The sequence below is a fragment of the Nicotiana attenuata genome, chromosome 6 (assembly GCF_001879085.1).
Source record: "Nicotiana attenuata strain UT chromosome 6, NIATTr2, whole genome shotgun sequence".
In the NCBI taxonomy this organism is placed as follows: domain Eukaryota; kingdom Viridiplantae; phylum Streptophyta; class Magnoliopsida; order Solanales; family Solanaceae; genus Nicotiana; species Nicotiana attenuata.
The window spans coordinates 52,413,477-52,428,641 of NC_031994.1; the positions used below are offsets into that span (position 1 = coordinate 52,413,477).

General features: G+C 39.8%; 1 protein-coding gene across 1 annotated transcript in view; it reads right to left on the reverse strand.

Annotated features, from left to right (window-relative positions):
- The window catches only part of LOC109227846, a 37,952-nt gene continuing 26,329 nt past the window's right edge, over positions 3,543 to 15,165 (reverse strand). The window contains exons 3-8 of the mRNA XM_019393039.1: positions 6,020 to 6,247; positions 5,272 to 5,977; positions 4,869 to 5,197; positions 4,622 to 4,753; positions 4,249 to 4,489; positions 3,543 to 4,166 (exon numbers count right to left, since the gene is read on the reverse strand). Of these exons, the coding sequence (XP_019248584.1) occupies positions 3,543 to 4,166; positions 4,249 to 4,489; positions 4,622 to 4,753; positions 4,869 to 5,197; positions 5,272 to 5,977; positions 6,020 to 6,247 (2,260 nt within the window). The remainder of the gene's footprint in view (positions 4,167 to 4,248; positions 4,490 to 4,621; positions 4,754 to 4,868; positions 5,198 to 5,271; positions 5,978 to 6,019; positions 6,248 to 15,165) is intronic.

The following is a 15,165-nucleotide window of genomic DNA, read 5'->3' on the forward strand; positions in this document are numbered from 1 at the left end:
AATTCGTACGCTTTATGGTGTCATTTTGGGACATATATCATACCAAAATGAAGGTCTTGTAACCTAGTTTCCAATGGTCCAAATAATTTTTTCATACGTCATCGGGGGTAGAGAAATATGGATTTTTAAACTAGGGTCACCAAGTCACGTTGCCGCACTTCGGAGAAACTGGCAGGTTTATAGGCCAAGTTGCGATGCAGTTTTCTCCAAATATATTGAGAGTTACATGGAGATATTTATATGGAGTTAAATCCCTATGTGTCTAGTTTCCAACTCTGCAAACCATTTGTCAATATGATATCGGATTAGAGAGATAGAAGTGTCCGAAGTGGCACTGCTCAAGCTGCCAAGCAGGCAGCTTACCCACCTGCTTGGAGAATTGAGGCGGTGGGCTTATAAGTTGCATTTATCCATTATATTTCGTCAATATCAAGAGATCAATTACTGCAAAACACTCTTAACCCTCCAAGAACTTGTCCAAGGTTCCAAGAACTAAACTCAAGAGAAATCAACACAAATCCTCATGAAAGGTGTTAAAGACTACAAGAGAATACTTCTATGATGTTGTGGTGTGATTGAGGGCTATTGTGAGCTAAGTTGAGATGGGGTTTCGAGTTTTAGCTGCTTTACAAGGTATGTATAACATCTTCTTGATTGTGCCTAAGGTTAATCTTGTGTTGGTTGTGTTGTTTGAGTGAAAAACCATAAGATGCACTTGAAGGAACATGGGATACGATTGTCTTTTTGGTTGGACTGTTTTGTGGTTAAAAATAAGGTTTGTGGTGGCTGAAAATTGTGAGAAATAATTTAATAATGTTGTGGCTGTTGTTTTTAAGCTTTCCTAGGTGTTAATTAAGTTGACTGAAGAAGAAAAGATGAAAAATAAGTGATTGACGATAAAAATTAAGGTGCTAGACGTATGGGGCTGTTTTGGAAGGCATTTTGTGGAGGTTTTAAACTAGAAATAATATTGTACATATAAGTATGATACTCTGAAGGTTGTAACCTAATTTATGGAATAAGAGTTGGATTCAATATATATCTTGTTATGGGTAAAAGAAATGAGCTTGCCGCTCAATATGATTGTTAAGATAATCAGAGAAACTCATATTGGATATATTGTTGTTGTTGCTAGTGTTGGTTATAGTTGTTGTTGTTGGGTTGTAGATGGCCCTTAGTGGTCTTTGGGATGTATTAAAAATAGGGGAGTTGCTGCCCGATTTTTCTTAAGTCATGCGACTAGCCAAATACGATGGTACGATATTATATGTTAACGACAATATCATTTCACTTGTTGTAGATGCAAGAAGTTGTGTTGAGCTTGGTTGAGTAATAAGGAAGAGATCATACAGGTATATTAAGACTAAGCCCTTCCTTCATTTTGGCATGATCTCGTAATTACACAAGTTTGATAACGAGGCATAAAGAGAAATTCATATTCCTGAATGTATGTACATTTTTCTAGTCTCATAAGTTACAGTATTCTCCCTTATCATATTCAATTGAGTATTGTCTTCTTCCAGTCAAGAGAGTAGAGAGCCTATATATACAGTATTACAGTATTTTCATTACCATCGAGCTATAATCGATGGGCAGGCCCCTATTGGGCAACCTCTGATCAGATGGTAAGTTATATACCAAGCCTACTGTGGCCGAGCGCCTATGAGCAAGCCCAACATGGCCGAGATACAGAGCCTAGTATGGTCGAGCGCCTATGAGCGAGCCTACTATAGCATAACATTTATATATATACCGAGCCTTATAAGGCCGGACAACTATTTTACTTACTCTATTGAGAGAGTTGAGTCAGTATCAACAGGTCAGCATAGCTTCAGATTATCTTTGACTCTCAATTACTTTCAGTTATTATATTATTAGTTCAGTTTCAGCTTTTAGTTATTCTGTTGCCTTACATACTCAGTACATTATTTCGTACTGACGTCCCTTTTGCTGGGGATGTTGCATTTCATGCCTGCAGGTCCTGATAGACAGCTGGATAGATCTTCCCAGTAGACAGAGTCAAACATCAGCTTGGTTGGTACGCTCCACTTTCTCGGAGTTACCAGGTCTATACCTTGGAGACTATTTTATATATACAGGTTTGATGGGTAGGTCGAGGCCCTGTCCCGATCATGATACAGTTCAGTTATCTCTAAGGGCTTGTAGACGAGTCTTGTATATTTTGGTTTATTAGTAGACGTTCATGGCAGCCTCATCAGCTTGCACAGTTTTATACATACATATATATATATATATATATGAGCTTTTGGGTTTGTTTACCCCTCAGATGAGAGAGATAATATTTTAAGATGATTCAGAGTATGGCCTCATCGGCCGATGTTAAGGGTTACCCCTCCAGAGTTCACAGTTACAGAGTGGTACGCTCGGGTCGAGTATGGCATCGGCTGCTTGTCGCAGCCCATTAGTTTGGGTCGTGACAAAAGAGGGATGATAGAAGACAAAACTAAACTGAATATGAAATCCCGATAAGGGAGGATGTTGTAACTTATGAGACTAGGAAAATGTACATAAATTCTGGTATATGAACTTCTCTTTATGTCTCGTTATCAAACACATGTAGTTACTGGATCATGCCAAAATGAAAGAAAGGTTTAGCGTTAACATACCTTAACTCCGTTGAGTCCTGAGTGCCTTCCAAGCAATTCTTCAAACAACTCAATTTAATGTACCACAGCATAAGGAGATTCAAAATCAGTGCTGAGTAAAGGCTAAGTCCGCAACCTAAACTAGTATGGCCGAGCGCCTATGAGCGAGCCTACTACGGCAAAACAGTTACACATATCGAGCCTTATAAGGCCGGACAATTATTTTACTTACTATATCGAGAGAGTTCAATCTGTATCAACAGGCAAGCATATCTTCAGATTATCTTTGACTCCCAGTTACTTTCAGTTATTATATTATCAGTATAGTTTCAGCTTTCAGTTATTCTATTGCCTTACATACTGGGTACATTATTTCGTACTGACGTCCCTTTTGCCGGGGGCGCTGCATTTCATGCCTGCAGGTCCTCATTGACACTTGGACAGACCCTCCCAGCAAACAGAGTCAAACATCAGCTTGGTTGGTAAGCTCCACTTCCTCCGAGTTACCAGGTCTAGACCTTGGAGTCCATTTTATATATACAGTTTTGATGGGTAGGTCGAGGCCTATCCCGACCACGTTACAGTTCAATTATCTCTAGAAGCTTGTAGACGAGTCCTGTATATTTTTTATATATCAGTAGACGTTCATGGCGGCTTCGTCGGCCTGCACATCTATACATATCAGCTTTTGTGTATGTTTACCCCATAGATAAGAGAGAGATTATTTTCATATGATTCAGAATATTGCTCATCGGCCTAAGTTGAGGTTTACCCCTCTAGTGTTCTTAGTTACAGAGTGGTACACTCGGACCGAGTACGGCACCAGGTGCCGGCCACGCCTCTTCAAGTTTGGGGCGTGACATGCGCACATAGTTGAGAACATCAAAACTGATGCCCTTCCAATAAAAGTAGGCCATCAATTTCCTAGTGGTTGCATCAATGCCAGAGTGACCACCATATGGAGAGGAATGCCACAGTTACAAAAGCTGTCATTAGGTCCAAATCATTTCCTACCATCAATTTACCCTTCCTCCTAAGCTGATTGTTTATCCAAGTGAAGTGTTTCTGCAAGTCAGTATGTAACTTCTGTTCCAAGAGGTACTTAAGGGCTTTTTGATCAGTCCTCACAATAAAATGGTGACCTAACAGATAGTGAGACCATTTGGTAATTGTAAACACCAGAGCCAACAACTCTTTCTCATACACAGACAAAGCCATATGTCTTGGAGCTAACCCCTTGCTGATGAAAGCTATAGGGTGGTCATTTTGCATAAAGACAACACCAATACCTGTGCCACTAGCATCTGTTTCAACTAACACAGGAGCAGAAGTAAGAGTTAACTTCAAAGCTGCAAATGCATCTACAACTTTAGCATTCCACAAAAAACCATCCTTCTTGAGGAAGTCAGTGAGGGGCCTACTAATAAGACCATATCCCCTAATGAACTTCCTGTAATACCCTGCCAGGACCAAGAAGCCTCTCAGTTGCTTAACAGCATTGCTGGACTGCTTCAATTTTCCTAGGATCAGTAGAAACCCCTCCAGCAGTAATAAAATGCCCTAAGTATTCCACCTTTGAAACTCCAAAGGCACACTTAGATTTCTTGGCTAATAGATTGCGAGTGACCATAGTATCAAATACCTGCTTCAAATGTCCCACATGATCTTGCAAATTAACATTGTAGATCAGAATGTCATCAAAGAACACTAATACAAATTTCCTTAGAAACTTCTGAAACAAGTGATTCATGAGACATTGAAATGTAGAGGGAGCATTAGTTAAGCCAAAAGGCATTACTAAATACTCATAGTGTCCAGAATGTGTTTTGAAAGTAGTTTTGGGAACATCCTCAGGTAGCATCCTTATTTGATGATAGCCAGATCTGAGATCAATTTTAGAAAAAATAGTAGCCCCAGCCAGCTAATCCAGACGATCATCTATAAGAGGTATGGGGAATTTATCCTTTATTGTGCAGTGACTCAACTCCCTGTAATCTACACATAGTCTCCAGGACCCATCCTTCTTCCTAACAAGGACCACAGGAGAAGAGAAAGGACTGCTACTGTACTGAATGACCCCTTGCTGCAGCATTTCATTAACCAACTTTTCAATTATGTCCTTCTTAATGGAAGAATACTTGTAGGGCCTAACATTCACAATATTTTGAACCAGGTTGGAGGGGTATTCTGTGGTCAAAAGCTCCCCTTTGAAGAGGTAGTGAAGTAGGTTCAGCAAAGATCAGTTGGTATTGATGCAACAACTGATCAATAAGGGAAGTACTATCAGATTTGGTCATGTGCAAAGCTTGACAGTGCATAACAGTATGTGAGCTAGGAATGCTATCCCTCACTTGCAGCATAAAGAACTGCATATCCTCCCCTTTTAATCTATTCAAGGACTTTGGACTGGAGACCTTACATTCCTCAAACACTCCCCTCAACAAGTGAGACTTTCCTTGATAATTGAAAGCCATAGTGAGCTTAGAGTAGTCCATGGTAATAGGGCCTAGTGTTTTCATCCATAAAGCTCCCAGAACCAGATCATATTTACCAACTGGAAATACAATTAAGTCAGATGAGAAGGTAGTACCCTGCAGGATCCACTCAAAACCCCTAACAACCCCAGAAATGGCTTCTAAGGTGTTGTTACCAAGGCTAAGCTTACCCTGGTAGGACAAATTTGACACCCCAACCTCTTGGCAGCCTTCTCATCAATAAAGTTATGTGTACTACCTCCATCAAGTAAGATTTGAATCGGCCTCTTCTCACTATATCCAGTGACATGAATGGTTTGAGCTCCTTGTAATCCACTTAAAGCACATAGGGATATCATAGGAGTATCTCCTTCCACAGTAGACCATTCTTCAGTAGAAGGACCCCCATCAGATTCCTGCTTAACAGCCTCTCCACATTCACCTTTTGATACTTCTAAATCCATCACAAATAATTGTTTAGGCAGGTTATATTTATGACCATCAGTGTATTTATCATCACAAAAATAGCAAAGACCCTGTGCCCTTCTAGCCTGCATTTCTGCAAGAGAAATAGTTCTCCTGTTTCTGGGAGCACTAACAGTGGTTGAAGGAGGTAAGGCCAGTCTAGGAGTGGAGGTAATAGAACTAGGATTATGTTTGATGATAGGTGGCTCATAGGAAGGCTTTTTGAGGTGATTAGATGACACAGAAGTAGTACTACTCCTTAGGGCTCTATCATTAGCAGCTAAGGTTGCTTCAGCTAATCTAGCTAGGCGATAGGTTTTGGACAAGGTTTGAGGTTCGTGCATTTTGATAGGGTTCACTAATTCCTCCTTCAATCCCCCTAAAAAGCAAGAGATAGCCTGGCTAACAGTTAGATCACACTGAGCTAATAGCCTAGCAAAAGCAAATTGGAACTCCTTCACTGAACCAGTCTACTTCAACTGCTTCAGTTCTAGCATAAGATCAGTATACTCCTCACTAAACGTTTCAGTCAAAGCCTCAATATACTCATCCCATGGTGGAAGGATATGAGAATCTCTGCATTTCAAATAAGACCGATGCCAAGCTAGAGCATCATCATCCAAATTCATAGATACTATATGTACTTTTTGATTTGCAGCAGTATTGTCAACAGCAAAATATTGATCAATTCTATACAACCAGCTTTTTAAATTTTCACCATTGAATCTAGGAAATAGCAGATTATGACCTCGATTGTTAGGAGCATGATAAGGATTAGGCCCTAAAATTCCCTGACCTGATTGCAGCACATTATCTCTACCCTTGGAAGAGGAACTACTGTCTCGTGATTGTTGATGTAGCTACATTCCATCGATTGAGTTTTTGAGAGCTTCAACCATCTGTAGCATTTCAACATGTCGATGATCTAGGCCAGCTCGTAATTCCTCTATTTTCTGATCGAGAATTGAACGCAGATCTAACTATTGAGCAGCTAGGTCTTCATATTGCTCCTGCCAGTCTAGATCGATTTAAAGGATCAACAGCTTTGCGCGGTCCCATGGTCTAGCTCTAATACCAATTGATACAAAAAATTGGTATCTATTCGACAATCAACAGAGAATTGAGCAGAAAAGAGTAGGAATGAAGGAAGAAGCAGAAGATAGAGAAGAATACAGGAGAAGCTAGAGTGATGGGAGGGAATTTCGAATTTTCATTGACATTCAAAAGTAACTAATGAGAGATTACAACTTGCAATTTATTGTTGATACCCAATTTTCCCTATGTATTTTTACATGCAAATACTTTCAAAATAACATATATAAGTATGCCCAAGTGTTTTAGTATTTTTCCTAATTTTTAAAGGATTTTTAAATCAATTTATTGCTCATTTTAGCAGTACAAAAACCAATAATTATTCCCAAAATTATCATTTTTGGTGAATAACTTATCTTATTCTCATATTTATACCAAATGTAGCTAGGGTAATTTCTATACATTTTTACAAATTTATTTGGTATTTTAAAAGCCAAATTGCATATAATTGCAATTTTAGCCTATTTTCAGAATTAACAGCATTTTATAATTATGAAATTGGTTCCAATATTTTTAAATTAATATTTGTATATTATTAACTGATCCAGTACTTTTAATTTATTTTCGAAATCATTTTTTACTATTTTTATAAATTAAAAGGGAAAAACTGGCTATTTAAAATATGGCCCCATTTCGTTTCAATAATGGCCCAAATTGATCCCCTAATTGACCCAATTTCAAACCCTTAACAGACCAACCCAATTTCAATCCAACCCGCCTCCGACCCAACCAATTTAACCCGAATCAAACCATGTCTTCTAATCCAGGTCGTTGATCATTTTTGATCAACGACCACGATCATTCCTTGCCTTTTTAATCCCCAAAGACTACCCTAATCCCCCTCATTCTCTTCTATCAGCCGCCTCTGAAATCCCTCTCCTCTCAAACTCTCTCGAAACCCTAGCCTCTCTCATCATCTTCAACCTCAATCTCACCGGAATCCATGGACTCTCAGGCCATGGATAGCTTAAACTCATCTCCCTCTGCTCTTAAACACTTGGTATTCGAAGGTTCGAGGTCTGACCTCGAAGGTTTTTGTTTAGATCTTCGCCGATTCAAGGTTCTCTGGCCATCTCCGGCCCAGCTCCGGCACACTATGGTGTTTTGAGCCTAGTTCTGACTTATCCGACTTAGATCGGACCTTTTCCAAGCCTTTCTCATTCTAGGGTTCTTCTGAAACCCTAACTATTCGAGGTTCTCTCCGATTTTTCTTACATCTGTCACATATCTGTGCTCTACTTGGGTTTTTAAACAATTTCCCTAATTTTTTCTTTCAAAATTATCTTTTAAAAATCACTTCTCTTCGATTTAGGGTTTTCTGAAAGGTTCAAAATGTTTCTCCGACTTTTCTTTTCCTTTCTTTGTGTGTATTTGTCACGCATGTTCTTCTACTGCTTTCTTATGCTATCTCTCTACTATACATGTCCTTCTGTGCTTTGTTTTTCTACTGTGATACCCATACATTCTTTTGCTATACTTTTTCGGTATTTTTGTGTTCTTCTACTGTATGTGTTTCCTACCGAGTTCTTAAGTTTTTTTGCCTTCTACTGAACTTTGCTTGAGTTCTTCTAAAAGACCTCTTTAAACATATTTCCACTATTTTGTTCTTAAGTGTTATTGTTTTCTCTTCTACTGAACCCTGTTTAAGTCCCTTCTAAAAGGTTTTTCTTAAACATGTTTCTTCTACTACCATGTTGTTCTCTCATTAATGCTTTGAGTTAGTTTCTTCACTCTATTTGCTATGAATTTTCTATTGTATTTGCTTGTCTTCTAATGAGATTCTGAAAAGAAATCTCTGAGCCTGTTGCCTCCTCATCTCTGTATTTAACTCGAGTCAGAAATCCTAGAATTTGGGGGGTTTCCTCCGAGTTTGGTCATATGATCAGACTAGGGTTCTATGAGAACCCTGGACTCTTTCAGACTTATTTCTGAGTCTATGAACTAAGTTTGAACTTCTTTGTTTATGATTCTGAACTTTTAGATTCTTCTATGCTAGACTCTTCTACTGATTAACATGATAGTTCTTCGTGCTTACGCGTGGCTGTATGCTTTTATATGTGTGATGAATTCTTTCTTCCGAAAAGGTTTTCCAACTTATGATTGATTCAGAATCCTTTTTTAGGTTTGATTGATTGTTACTGATTTTCCTTAAGTCAAAATCTTTCCCATCTTTCTGACTTGGTTCATTCATACAAAATCTTCAATTTTTGATTTACTAGCTGTTAATTGATTCCCTTGCCTTAGTTGCACAAACCGTGTACTATCAAGACTTTTTCCTTAAATATACCTCTATGTATTTACCCCTCTTGTACTGCTTTGAAAAGGTGTTTGATTAATCTCTTTCCTTAATTATTTTTACCCGTTTGAAATCAGAATCCCTTAATTAAAGGGAAACCTTGTGAAATTGATTTTCAAACTATTTTCTTACCTATTACTGCTTGTTTTCTACACTATAAAAGGGCATGACCCTTCTGCACTTTCAAGACAACACATTACACGATTAGCACACATTACACACTTCAGACACTTATAATCTCACAGTTCTCTTCTAAACTCATAGCATTCTGACTACTTGTTTGCACTTTGGCTTTACAAGACTACTGCTTTCTTTTCCTTGTTTCCTTGAGACTGGTATGTTCTAGTTTTGGTTTAAGCATCATCCCGATGTGTTTACTTACAGCTTTTACATCCATGTCTATTTACTGTTTATGTGAAGTTTAAATGTCAATTAGCATGTTAATTTCCTTTCATCTGTTTCTGCTGTGAATCCCTGCACCCCTGTTTCCCTCTATGTGCTTTGAGTTGTAGTTCAGAACTTGGCAATATGCAAGTTATTGCCCATGTTTGGACTTGATCCCTTTGGGGATCCTAACTCCCAAAACAATGTGTTCTAACAGGCTGGTGGGGTGTGCCAGCACTTCCTATTGCTAGGTATGCCCACTAGCCTGTGTTTGCCACTTCCCCTTTTCCCCTTTTCAAAATTTCTTCTATGCACTTACAGTCATTCCTAGTTTCTAAGTTCTGCCCCCACTCCTGTGAGCCATGCCTTGGGACCTTGAGTTCCCTCTGAACTTGGACACTTGAGGGCTGGCCCTTCCACACTGCACTATGTCTCAATCTTGCAATGTATTTGGGTGTGAGCACTGCTCGGAGTCCATGAGGCTCTTAGGGAACTCTGACACACCCCAAATGAGAAAGGCTTTGGATCTTGGTCTTTGGAGTTGGTTTACATCATGCTTCAGGCAGGAAACCGGAATTAGGCTCTCCTTGGTTGTAATTTTATTTTTTATGATGTAATTTCTTTATTTTATTTTGGTCTGTAACAATTTTGTAATAAACTGCTGGGGTGATTAGTGAAAAAGGGAAGGGTAACCATGCATGCAAAGGGGTAGATATCATGTTCATAGGGAATATTTACACTTCTACACTCATGTATCCTGTTTTCAGCTTTCACTTCTGCATCTCATATAGAGACCATGTCTATAGGTTTCTGCACTTCTGCATCTCATATAGAGAACATGTCTATAGGTTTCTACACTTCTGCATTTCTATAGAGACCATGTCTATAGGTTTCTGCACTTCTGCATTATATAGAGACCATGTCTATAAGTCATTTCTGAAATGCTGCATATCATATAGATAATATGCCTATAGGACTTCCTGAATTTTGCATCTGCATCTGTCACTAGGCAAACCTGTTTATAGGTTTAAATAACTAACATCATTTTAGATACCATGCCTATAGGACTTCTGCACTCTTGTTTCGATTAAAAAAATGTTTTAAATCAGTAACGCCTAGAAAGCATGCCTATAGGAACCATAAACTAAATCTGAATCGTCCATTCGCTTACGAGTCTAAAATCAGTAGCAACAATAACGACTGCAGAATTTATATTCCTGTAATTGACAATTTCTTTCCCTTAAAATCGGTATACTTCTTTTTAGAAACTAATAGATATCATGCCTATAGGTTTTCGTTTAACACTTAGGCAAGCCATAGGGTAACTTGTAAATTGAATCAGATTCTATTAACTACAACCAGCAGGCAGGACTGGTTCGGGCTTCTTATCTGAAATATGTAATAGATCAGTTTGCCACAACTCTTAAGTTTAATCAGACCCTAATCAGTACGTGTAAGACATGCTAAACTATATGCTTCTTTTTGTTTTTAAGGAGGTTTGTCTGAGCCTTTCTATCTGTTATGTGCTTCTCCCCATATTTGTTACATATGTGTTTTGATTGTCACCTTAGAATTTTATCCTTTGAAACTATAAAACCTCACACCCCTTCCCTTTAGGATTAGTAGTCCCAAATACCTCCGGGGCTGATAGGATTGGGGCAGGTAATAGCATGCAATAAGAAAACGAGACTATTCCGCGCTTTAATACCTTAACGGGGTGGGAAAGGGTAGATATAGATATGATGACCACGCGATAACACCATGTGTATAAACGGTTACCGGGTGTTGTGTGGGGTGATCCATATTATTTATAAACCTAGGACCCCCCTTCCTTTACTTGTTTATTTTATTCAGAATTTCAAAATTGCTTTTTTTTTTCAAACTTCAGCTTCTTTAACTTCTTTTAATTACTTACCACAATTATGTGAAAATCCCCCTCTTTTACTTGTTTATTCAGAATTTTAAAACTGCTTCTTCTCAAATTTCAGTTTCTTTGACTTCGTTTAACTGCAATTACTTGCCACAATTATGTGAAAATCCCCCTCTTTTACTTGTTTATTCAGAATTTTAAAACTGCTTCTTCTCAAATTTCAGTTTCTTTGACTTCGTTTAACTGCAATTACTTGCAACAATTATGTGAAAACCCCTCCCCCCTCATATTTGTAACTCCTATTTGTCTATTTGTTGTTTGCACTTAAAGTCACAATTATAGTATGGCCGGGAACCACACTAGTGGATCTCGAGGGGTGCCTAACACCTTCCCCTCGGGATAATTTCAAGCCCTTACCCAATGTAACGACCCGACCGGTCGTTTTGAGCTTTTGCACGTTGATCGCCAGTTCTCGGGCATGACTTGCCCCGTGTAATGTATTATGACTAATGTGGATCGTTGGTTTTGGTTTTCAGGGAAAATTTGGAATGAATTTGAAAGAACAGTCTCAGTTGAAAGCTTTGAATTTGAAAGGTTTGACCAAGAGTTGAGTTATTTGTATATGAGCTCGAATCAGAATTTTTATGATTTGGTTAGCTTCGTGGGGTGATTTATGACTTAGAAGTGTGATCGGAAGTGGTTCTGGAGGTCCGTGTAGAATTAGGCTTGAATTGGCGAAGTAAGTATTTTGGCGAATTCCGGTTGATGGGTGAGATTTTGATCCGAGGGTCGGAATGGAATTTCGAGAGTTGCTGTAGCTTCGTTATATGATTTGGGATGTATGTGCAAAATTTTAGGTCATTTGGACGTGGTTTGGATGGGGTTTTGATCAAATGCGTGTTTCGGAAGTTTTCTGGAAAACTTATGCTTGAATTCGATGTGAATTGATGGTTTTGGTGTTGTTTGAGGTATTTTGATGATTGGAACAAGTTTGAATGAGGTTTTAGGATGTGTTGATGCTTTTGGCTGAGGTCCCGGGGGCCTCTGGGTGATTTTGGATGGTTAACAGTAAGATTTTGAACTTGGGAGATTTCAGAAAAATATGCTGCTTCTGGTGTTTTCGCACCTGCGGTGTGGCGACCGCAGGTGCGGTGTCGCACATGCGAGAGGATAACCGCATATGCGGTTTTGGGAGAGAAAGTTTGGAACCGCAGATGCGGTAGGGGGCCCGCACCTGCGGAGCCGCAGATGTGGCTACTGGACCGCAGAAGCGGTTTTGGACTTTAATGAATTTCCGCAGAAGCGGATGGTTAGATCGCATATGCGGTACCGCAGAAGCGGAACTTGGACCGCAGATGCGGAAAGGCCTGGGCAGACCTTATATGTTATTTCAAATTGCGCGATTTTTGGTTATTCCACCATTGTTGCCTTCGACCTTGGAGTTTTTGGAGCGATTCTGAAGAGGGAAATCAAGAGACTTCGTTAAGGTAAGGAATTTTGGTCTTAAAACTCGATTATATTGTGAAATCCACCTAGAAATTCATGGAAACTAAGCCTAAAATTGAAGAACTAGGGCTTGAGAAATTGGACTTTTGAATTGGGATTTGAAGGACCATTTGAGGTCGGATTTGAGAACTTTTGATATGTATGAACTCGTGAGAAGATAAGGAATCTAATGATGTGAAAATTTCTGAGTTTCGAGAAGTGGGCCCGGGGCTCGGGTTTTGCTAATTTCGGGATTTTTGATATTTTTTGATTGTTTTCTCTTGGGCTTTGTTCCCTTAGCATATTGTGATGTAGTCGCTCTGATTGTGGTTAGATTCGACGCGCGTGGAGGCCGATTTGAGGGGCAAAGGCGTCGCGAGCTAGAGATTTCGCCGGTTCGAGGTGAGTAATGATTGTAAATGATATACTGAGTGTTTGAAACCCCGGATTGCACATCGTAGTATTGTATTGAGGCGAGACACACGCTGGATGATGAGCGTGGGGTCTTTTATTGTTGGGGATCATGACTTGGTCCGTCCCGATTGATGATTTTACCGCATATTTGACTGAAACTTATTTGTTATCATCATAATTTGGGCTAATTGCCATATTTGGGCTTCGTGCCAAATTATTTGAACCCCTTTGGGGATGGTTGTTGATATTTCCTCACTGTTTGATTTTATACTTGAACTCAGTCATGTATTTTCCACTGTTTTCAAAACTCAGCCAAGTTTATTTTGTTATAACACTTGAAATGATATTTCCTATACTATTTTTGGGCTGAGCAGCATGTTTTACTGTTGCCCGAGGGGCTTATGTGATTTTTGACTGAGTAAGGCCGATGGCCTGTGTGTGAGGATATATTTGGATCGGGCTGCACGCCGCAACAGTGTTATACTGATACTGAGATGAGGCCGAGGGCCTAGACTTGATGCCACGAGATGGCTTGATATTGCGCTTGGGCCATAAGGGGCCTCTCCCGGAGTCTGCACACCCCAGTGAGCACCGTCGATGATAAATGGATCGGGCTGCACGCCGCAGCGATATGTGGATCGGGCTGCACGCCGCAGCGGTACTGGTACTGTTCTATGTGTTTACCTTATTTCATTTGTCTGCCATTGTCTGTTGTCTGTGCTACTTCATGCAATATCTACCTGATTGCCTGGCATTACCTGATAACTGAGTGTTGTGCCCGAGGGGCGGATTTTCTGTGCTTATCCGTACTGTTTGTTTTGCATTCATTTGCGTAACCGCTGAAAAAGTCATTTGCCAAAGAGGTTTAAACTGAGCTAAGACGTTTTTCTAAAGATTTCAGTGCTTCACTGCTTTTCTCAAAGGGTTTTACACTGCTCTATACAACATGATGGTTTGTTTTACAGGATTTCTTACTGCTCAGTTATTATTTACCTTTATTACTCATTGAGTTGGAGTACTCACTTTACTCCCTGCTCCTTGTGTGCAGATGCAGGTATTTGTTCACCAGGTAGTGGGTTTTGAGCTGATCGGAGGCTAAGTTTATCGGAGTTTAGCGAGGTGACTGCTAGCGTTCGCAGCACCGCATTTCTTCCTTATGTTTATCAGTCCTCTTTTGTATATTTTAGGCCTTGTTGTGGTATTTATACTCTGATAGATGCTCGTGACTTGTGACACCCCGATTTGGGCTGTGTTTGGATTGCATTCCGCACTTAATAAAGAAATCTTTTGTTTAGACTGTGGTTATTTAGTTATGCTAAAACTGCTTATTAATATTAACTATTTTGAAAAGGCAATTTGGGTTGGTTGGCTGGCCTTGTCTTCACGAGAGGTGCCATCACGACCGGATCGTGGTTTGGGTCATGATAAGTTGGTATCAGAGCCTAGGTTACATAGGTCTCACGAGTCATGAGCAGGTTTAGTAGAGTCTCGCGGATCGGTACGGAGACGTTTGTATTTATCCTTGAGAGGCTGCAGAACCTTTAGGAAAACTTCACATTCTTGAATTCTTATCGTGCGTCCTTGATTCAGCTTGAAAAGAAACTCTTGAAATTCCTTCCACGCGTTCGTATGCGCATATGAGCGCTCAGTATCAGATGTGCCTTGATGGCTTGTGATTCCCTGATCCGACGGGCGAGACGTGATCTCTGTGAGTTTGATGTTTGGCCAGTCTAAAGGACTTGAGGCCGGATCTTTGCCTATGGCTTGAGCACCGAGGTGTTGGCTGTGTGAGTAAGTGTTTTGAACTTATATGTTCGGTATTGTCCCTATTAGTGGAAGTGACGGCTGGATAGCCACGTGATGAGTACGTTAGTACTGCGAGATGTATCTATGTGACTTGGAAGTGACGAGGAAGGTCTGCTGGATGATAGATGAACTATTAAGTGTTTGATTCCCATTGTGACTGGATGTGTGGCCCCGAGTTATGGGCGCGTGAAGAATCTTTTCATGTCTTCCAGTTGGAGTGAAGTAAATTTCATGTTGCAGTATGAGTTCAGACTCAGGAAGACTAAGTGACTG